This window comes from Antechinus flavipes, chromosome 3, assembly GCF_016432865.1.
Source record: "Antechinus flavipes isolate AdamAnt ecotype Samford, QLD, Australia chromosome 3, AdamAnt_v2, whole genome shotgun sequence".
Lineage (NCBI taxonomy): Eukaryota > Metazoa > Chordata > Mammalia > Dasyuromorphia > Dasyuridae > Antechinus > Antechinus flavipes.
The window spans coordinates 626484611-626493262 of record NC_067400.1 but is presented as its reverse complement, the minus strand read 5'-3'; the positions used below and the strand labels follow the sequence as shown (position 1 = coordinate 626493262).

Below are 8652 nucleotides of genomic sequence, written 5' to 3'. Positions count from 1 at the left end.
AGAAAGCAAAGTTTTAATCTGAATGCAGTCACACATGAATTGGGATTTTAAAAGGATGTGATCGTTTGACAGTGTAGAAGGTGGTTTAAAGATAGGGCTTCACATGTTAATGAGTCAAACATCAGGTATTTGCTGTAAGTCTGAAGTCCCAGAATCTAGGTAGTTTTCATTTATAAATAAAGGGCTAATGAAATGTTAACTGTTAGAGAAATATCAGGAAAGCTATTCAAGATCTAAGTTGTGATTAGTAAAATTTTGCTATTTTAGGTAAACATTTCTGGGATTCTAAATTTACTGTTATTTGAACTTTGATTACTGGGACAGTTATCTGGATTGTCATAAAGCCAATAGTAGAAAATGGGGATAACATAGAGGATGGCCTCCACAGGATGTTCTTTACTCCATTTCCCCATTATGCTATTTCCTTACTGAAAAGGAAAATTCCAAAAAAATAAATAAACAAACAAATAAATAAATAAATAAAAAGAAAAGGAAAATTCCTATTTGTTTAATCTTAATGTTTGCCTTTTAACAATCTGTGACTACATAATTGGCTGTCATGACTTATGCCTGTATCAAACAGAACTAAGAAGGTTTTCCCCCTGTGATAACTATATCCCTCTCTTTCCTTTTATAGAAAATTTCTATAATCAAGAACTTTTGTAAGTACAATACTAAATCTATTAAATAATAGATTGATACTGGAAACACCCTCTGAGTTACTATCATAGGATGCAAGTATGAACATCTTACAACTTTAACATATATTTACAATTATAATATCGGGATGATCTAAAGAGGGAAATGATTAGACAAGATAATAAAACCAAAATGTAATGTAAATTTTTTCCAATGAAATGGAATAGCAAATTTTGAAAAAAGCAGCAGAATTAGACTCTTTTCTCTAAAAAACTATAATACAGATATGTATGATGAGCTTTCAAATTTATCAATTATGGAAATTCAGGTTTTAAGTATTTATTGGAATAAATTCTAAGATTTTACTGATTAGGGATTAGTAATATTTTACAAATGAACTGTATTGATAATGATACAGAAAGTAAATTTTCCCATTTTGTCTGATTAATTTTAAAAGACAAAAAAATAGGCCATAAATAAGCTTCCAAAGAAAAAGCATGAGAACCTGACAGATTTACTATTATAGCTTTTTTATTTACAAGTTATATGCATGGGTGATTTTACAGCATTAACAATTGTCAAACCTTTTGTTCCAATTTTTCTCCTTCTTTCCCCCACCTCCTCCCCTAGATGGTAGGATGACCAGTATGTGTTAAATATATTAAATTATACATTAAATACAAAATAAGTTTACGTGTCCTAACCGTTATTTTGCTGTACAAAAAGAATCGGACTCTGAAATAGTTAACCTGACAGATTTACAAGTGAATGCTATCAGACATTATATCAAGTGCATGAAACATTTAGGTTTACACTTGGAAATTGGGGGCACCTTGGCATTAAAATTTAGTAATCCTAAAGATATGGTTGGCTTAGTTTTTCCTCATTATGACTTAGAATATGAGTTCACTTGTCCTGACTAATCGGGACAAAGGTCCAGCCTATAGGGAGTGTTACCCCAGACGCTTATATAATCCTGCCTCTCCTTGCCTGACCGCTTGTGGGGAGGGAGATTCCCTTTCTCCCTAGATTATAATAAAATTCCTTTCTGCTTTTACCTTGAGAAACCTTGATTTGAGCCCATGGTCTTTGTCCCACAACATGTTATGGGCCAGAATTCTGTACTTGAAACAAGGATTCTTAGAAAGTGCTAAGTGGAATTGAAGCATGATGATTAATAGTTCTCTAGTTCAGTGGGATTGATTTAATCTTACCACAGATAATGGTTCCCTGGTGATAGAATGATTGGTTTATACTCAGTATACTGAAAAGGATCTCATTCTAATAGCCCATATAAGCCGGGACAAACTCAGCCAGGGTCAGACGGGGAGAAGGCAGAGGACTGAAGCCGGGAGGGAGCTCAAGCTCTCGGAGCCAAGGAGACAGATTCACCCCATCTCACACCACCGTGGTGGCCGGCTGGTCCTCCTGCATTTCCTCCACTGAGACCAAGACCGGGCCCTGGCAAGGGGACAATAAAGGATTTGGACTTGAACACCTGGCTACTGGCCTGGTGATTACTGAAACGAAGGCTGGGCCAGAGACTTCCAGAAAACCCACCAGAACATTACACAAGGAGCATTTTCTCTGGCTGTTCCATAAGCCTGGAGAGCTTTTGCCCCCACAATTTTACCTGTGCTGACTTTGAAGGCTTTCTTTAAATCCTAATAAAATCCCATCTTTTACACTAAAAATTTCCCAAGCCCATGGAGTTATTTCTTAATCATCCTCTATATAGCTGCTTTATACATTTTTGGATCTTGTCTCCCTCATTAAATTGTAGGTTCCTAGAGAGAGACGAACTGCCTCTTTGTCTCCTCAGAGCTTTGCCCAGCGCCCAGCACAAAGTAGATGCTAAATGTTTACAGACTGGGAAATGCTGAGCAAGAAATTATCGCACGTGCCCCGAGTTTCCCTGGAAGCAAGAACCTAAGAAGCAGCCGCGCGAGGGAGCAGCCCGTGCCAAGGCCCGGAGCTGGAGCTGAGCCACCGGCTGGGAGGGGCGCAAGGGCAGGTAAGGCGGACTGTCCAGCGCAGCCCCACGGGAGCGAGCGATCGGTGCTTCAGGTGTACTGGGCGCGTTCGTGCGATCAGAAAGTGTAGGACGGGGCTGCTCCTGGAGCGGCTCCCTAGGCGTCCCTCCAGCGGGCGCCTGGGGCACTTCTGGGGGCCACGCTTCAGGGGGCTCCCGCGGTAACCAAGTGCCAGGCATGTGTCACTGGGGTCAGGGGTACCCCTGCACAAAGCGCAGGCTTTCTCTCTCCTACCGGATCCCACCTCTCTTTCCATCTACCTATCAAACACTCTCCGCCTCGGGGCGGACCCCAAATTGTAATGCCGGAGAAACTGAGGCAGGAGAGAGATGAGAGAGTTTTAATATTTTATCAATGGGAGAGTAAGATTGACTGGACAAGACTCTCATTTGGAATTATCCAGTCAGACAGAGATAAAGATATCCTGGAATTCCTTGGCCCCAAGGAATTCATGTTGGTCCCAGGGCTGGAGGAGTCCAGCATACAACTGACAGCTGCCATACTCCATGGAGGAACCCCAACTTCTTAAATACCTTTTTGGAGACAAAGAAGAGAAAGGGAGGGAAAGTTTTTATCAGGGAGGGGAAGCCATAAAACCCTAAAAAATCCAGAGACAAAGAAGTAAAGATATCGTGGGTTATCTTGGAATATTTTAAGGGATATTGAAAATCCATAAAAGAGTCAGGAGATCTACTCTTTTATCTTGCTAATTTATAAGAGATTGAGACAAAACAGTCAAGGAAACTGAGACAGGGAAACTGAGTCAAGACAGTTAAAGAGAACTGTGGCATAACAATATGACCATCTGCCACCTGCTGGCCCCCAGGAGTGTGCCCTCTTTTCCCCGACTTCCCTAAGCTCTCTGTCAGACAGATGCCGCTGAGCTCTCTGGGAAATGGCGTCTTGAGAATCTAGCGGCTCCCGCTCCCGACCCGGGGGGCAGCGGCAATGAAGACTCCATTTCCCAGAAGAGAATGGGATTGCACCCAGGACCCAATAGGCTCCGAGGAGCTTCAGGCCGCGTCGTGCGCAGGCGCATTTTCCTTGGAAGCCGGAAGTTCTGTCCTTTCCCGCCTCGGGTTGGGGGCTCGCTCCGCTGTGCGGGCGAGAGACGGAGGTTGACGTGAGGTTTTCGCGGCGCCTCCGCGGGCGTCCGGGCTGCGCTGCGAATCCCTCTTCGTGGGTTTGCACTCTGCAGAGGGGTGTCCACCCGGAGAGGACTCCGTGAGTCCCCGAGCCGAGGGGGCGGAGACTGTGAGTGGCGGCGAGCCGCCTGGAGCGCGTGTGCGCATGCTCGGTGCTTCCGCGCACGGGGTTGTCCAGTGTCCGAATAAGTTTGCTCCCCGCGTGTGCGGGGCTCCCGTGGGCCGCAGTCCCTTCCTTTTCTAGGGGAGAATAGGCAGCCTCCCTACCCCGCGGCAGGGTTTGCAAAGGGTGGTCCGTCGGGGCTTACTTGGGAGCTGTCACTCGTGCATGGGGAAGTGACCCCTGGGTAAGGGGGAGCTGCCCGCCTCCGTGTCCATAAATAAGTAGAGTAGGGAGACTGTGGAGTAAGCAAGCCCCGAGAAAGGGCCTGTGATCGGTGTCTGCCTCGGTCTCCTCTTCTGTAAAATGGGGCTGATCATAGGAGTTGAGGTCAAACGAAATGTGTCTGCCCTTTGTACTCCTTAGTGACTGTTGGGCGTTACCATGAACGCCTGTGCGTACCTAGGCCCGTAGACCGGGAAATACACATTTTAAATGGCACATATCGTGCAAACCTCCCTCTTTCATAAAGGGACCAGCTCGGTGGGACACAGTGTCACATTAACCATGACAAAGGAGCGAGCTGGCGGTGGGTTCTTGGTTAATGGATTGGGAATCCCCCAGTTAAATCCGCCAGTTAATCTCAGTGTTGTAGTTCAGGGGTCTGAACCTCCTGCCAGTGAACTTTAAAAACATTTTGATGATAGTTTTTCAATTAAAAAAAAGTTTCCCTTTTCATTCTAAGTATCCTGTCTTATGCATTTGAAAACGGGAATCTGAGAAGAGCTTCTCCAGTTGCCAAAGGGGTCTGTGTCACCCAGAAGTGGTCGTGGAGGGCAGCTCCAGGGGACGTGCTGCCCTTCCTCATCTGCCCTTCCCTTGGGCTGAATGATCCCTCTGTGGCAGGCAGCCTTGTCTTTTTGGGTGGCCTTCAATGGTTAGAATTCATAATGGAAAGAAGTAGGGCATTTCAGTCAGCGTGGGGTGTCCCATGGACCCTAGAACTAGAGGAAGGGCTTATTGGCCTCTGGGTTTAGTTCTTTGGTTATTTGTCAGATTCTTTGTGACCCTACTTTGCATTGTTTTTGGAAAGATACTGGCATGTTTTGCCATTTCTGACTCTGGCTCATGTTATAGATGAGGAAACTGAGGCATGTCGGCATCAGTGACTTGTTCAGGATCACAGGGCTAGTAAATTTGTCTGAAGCCAGAGTGGGACACGGGAAGATGAGTCTTCCTGCCTCTGGGCCCACTACTCTATCCTTTCTCCCCTCTCCTTATTAACTGGAGGATTTGAGGGGCCCACGGTGAACCCCTGAAACATCCTATCTTCCTTCCTACTTTTTTTTTCCTATTGTGAAAAGATGCACCCTACAAAGTTAAGCCATGAAGACCAATTTCTGTTGGCTTTTCCTGGACAGGAGTGGGGAAGAAGGGACAGCTCATTGACTGCACTCTCCCAGCAGCCTCTTGGCAGGCCTTTGCCATCCTCTGAAAAGTCAGATACTTGTCATGGAATTTGTAAAAAATGTTTCTTACTTAACTCATGTCATTTTGTGAAGAAATTTCTAAATTAACAATTTGTTAATCCAGTGTTAGCAAATCAGTAAACACAAAGAACAATTTGACAACTAGGTGGTGCACTGAATAGAACTCTGAACTTGGAAGCCGGGAGACCGGAGTCTTAGTAGACTTAGATAATAGTTGTTTCTAAGCTGCTTAATTTCTTTGCTTCAGTTTTCTCTGTTGCAAAATGAATAATAATCAAGGCACTTAAGTTCCTAGAAGGCTTGTTGTGAAGACCAAATGTGATAATATTTGTAAAGCACTCAGCACAGTACATGGTCCTGAGAAAAATGACTATTTTCATAAAAAGAACCAATTCTATATATAATGGGTCCTAAATATTTTTGATTATTAATGACCAGTTAATAGCAGATTAGTTATTAGTAGGGGTTTTTTCCCTCTTTTTAACTAATTCATTCAAAACCCAGTCTATGTAGGACAGGGTTGACAGATTATTCTCCTCAATCTTGGCTGGTACCTCATCCATCTGAGAGAATGTATTTCTAATTAAAGGCTAAATAGAATCTAATCTTGTTGAATAGATTTGTTGGTATAGATGCTGAAGGCAGAATGATCTGGGAAATCTCCCCTCATTAGAAAAATTCCACCTCATAATATTCATTCTCTCATTAATTGTTAACCAATCATGGTTGTTTTTCACCCTGAGGGATAACCCCTTTTCCAAAGGTGTTAGTTACTTTTAGAGACCTTCATGCAGGGCCTTTGGTTACTGATTTCAGTTTATTGGTTATTTGCAAGTTTGATTTATAAATTGATTATTAATTACCCAGAAACTGTTTCAGACTTTTCATTAGATCTTATGTAATTACTAGCTATTATTACTGGGTTTTGTGTGTTCTGTGTGTGGAGGTAATGGGGTTAAGTGACTTGCTGAGGGTCTCACAGCTAGTAAGTGTCTGAAGCTGTATTTCAATAAAGGTCCTTCAGACTCCAGGACTTGAGCCCTTTCTCCGTCCCTATCTCTGTTCTTTTTGAGAAGCAGTTTCTCACTTCTTTCTCACAACCCTAAATCACCACAGTTTGGTGATTAATGAAGGAGAAGGCAGAGTTACACAGGGGCTTGAGTCAGGTTGACCTGAGTTGATTTCCAGCCTCAGTCTTCTCCTAGCTTTGTTACCTCGGGAAATCACTTCCTCTCCGTTGGCCTCAGTTTCTTTATCTGCGACACAGAGGTGGGTAATAATCATACTTAGCTCTCAGGTTGGTTGTGAGGTAGAAGCAAAACCGTAGTGTAAAATGCTTTTCCAACTTCCTGCTGTGTACAAGTGCTAATTAGGAGTATTTTAATGATGCTATAACTATTTCTTAAATGTGAAGAGTCATGTCATACAGCACATAAGAGACACATCTGGGAATCCCCATCCATTTCATTCCAGTTCACATCTCAGTACTGTGATTTGGACCCTGATGTAAGCAGAGTCTGGGACAGGATCTCAGGCCCTAGAGCCCCTCTCCTTAGCCTTTCCCTGCAGTGCCCGGATTGCTCTGCAGAACCCTTTCACTTCTCTTTGTAGGAATCATGGGATCACCCCTTTCGGTTGTGTGGGGATTTCCCCACTGCTGAGTCTGAAGACTACATGTCAGGATCAGTCTCTCTCATGGCCCCTTTTCTCCCCTCAGCTCTCCCTTCTCAAGACTCTGCCCTTCCCCAAGAGAGGGGCCCAGAGCAGGAGGAAGGAATGACCTCTGATCTCCTGTCAGGTGGAGCCCAGGTGAGTTGGATTTTTTTTCTGTGCTAAATGCTGGTTCATTTCTTACAGCAGATAAATCATCTTCCTTTGCTTTTGGTCTCTTCTCACTCAAGTTCTTCCGAAGGCTCAGAGCCCCAGTTTTTGTCACCTATAAGATGGTCTTCCTCTCACTTCTCCCTCCTCTTCCTCCTCCCCCTCTTCCCCTTTCTCTTCCTCCTCCTCCTCCCCTTCCTCCCCCTGTAAAGGGCCACAGATAGTGGGGGAACTCAGGGTAACCCTACATTGGGCACCAAAATGTAGTGTCCTTCTGGAGATCCCTGTTCGGACGCCAAAATGTAGTGTCTGGACTAGCTCTCTGGAGGATCTCAGGACCAGCCTTGGTCTTAGTGGAGTAGTGAAGGAGGCAGGAGAGCCACCAGGATGGTCAAGGACTAAGTGTCTGTTTCCAATCTTCTCAGCCATTAAATACTTCAGTATGATTACATCATTACCGCACACTTAAGTATGTCCAACTAGAGAGCCATTATCTCATCCATCACACTGAGTAAGTGCTAACTATAAGCACCCTGCTGTGTAAATGCCTCTTACTGTAAGTATCCCTTGCTTCAAGTAGAACACAGTGATCATGCCCTCCTCGACTTCTCAGGAAGGGAGAACACCAAAGGGAGGTGGGGAATCAAACCAGATATTTTCAATAGGTTTCCTCCGTGCTGAAGGGTCTTATACCTTACCCAGAGTTCTCCCACTATCTTCGGCCCTCTACACTCTCCCTCCTCCCTCTCCCTCCTCTTCTTTTTCCCTCTCCTCCTCCCCCTCTCCCTCCTCCTCTTTTTCCTCCTCCTTCCTTTGTTATTACATCATCTTCATTTCATAATATAGACAGGAAGGTCCTGATAAGTGTGAATTATTAGTCCCTTGAAGTGGTCACACATATTTTAAGTGTGTACAGTTATAAGCAATATATATGAATAGAAAGCTTCCTCTTTTCTCCCTTTTTCATTCTTCCCTTTTCCTTCTTAATATTGTTTCATTTCTTTTTAGTTTCAGTTCATCCTTAACTCCTTTTCTAAACACTTAATATAACTTAAAAATTCTAAGGCACTAAGTGATCATTATTAAGTAAATGTTTGGTTCTTATTCCTACTCCCATATTAGTTAAATGAGAACATAAATATTTATTGAGCTATTACTTGAATCAAGGCAACCAATATAAGCAAATTTTCCTTTCTAAAAATTTGAAGGTTCTTGCATGGAATTATTGGAGATAGTAAAGATAATTGGGATCTTCTCTCCATTTCTCCCTCCATTTAGAAGTAAATATTTTAAACTCTGGGAGATGACTATGAATTACTACATAGAATTCCCAATCCCTCTATTTTTGTCCACCTGCATTTTTGATTTCCTTCACAGGCTAATAATACACTATTTCAAATTCTGATTCTTTTTGTACAGCAAAA

The 8652-nt window shown here is 43.5% G+C and overlaps 1 protein-coding gene across 4 annotated transcripts in view; it reads left to right on the top strand.

The window, feature by feature from the left end:
* Nucleotides 1–8652, top strand: part of LOC127556643 (zinc finger protein 665-like) — a 92629-nt gene that overhangs the window by 40589 nt on the left and 43388 nt on the right. The window contains exons 1-2 of one of the 4 annotated variants that reach the window (XM_051989912.1): nucleotides 3613–3926; nucleotides 7019–7216. The exons of 1 other annotated variant lie outside the window; for it this stretch is intronic. In XM_051989912.1, the coding sequence (XP_051845872.1) occupies nucleotides 7082–7216 (135 nt within the window). In that variant the 5' untranslated portion in view covers nucleotides 3613–3926; nucleotides 7019–7081. Of the gene's footprint in view, nucleotides 1–3612; nucleotides 3927–4628; nucleotides 7217–8652 lie in introns of those variants that run through there. 2 more of the 4 variants (XM_051989914.1, XM_051989911.1) reach the window with 2 other exon arrangements.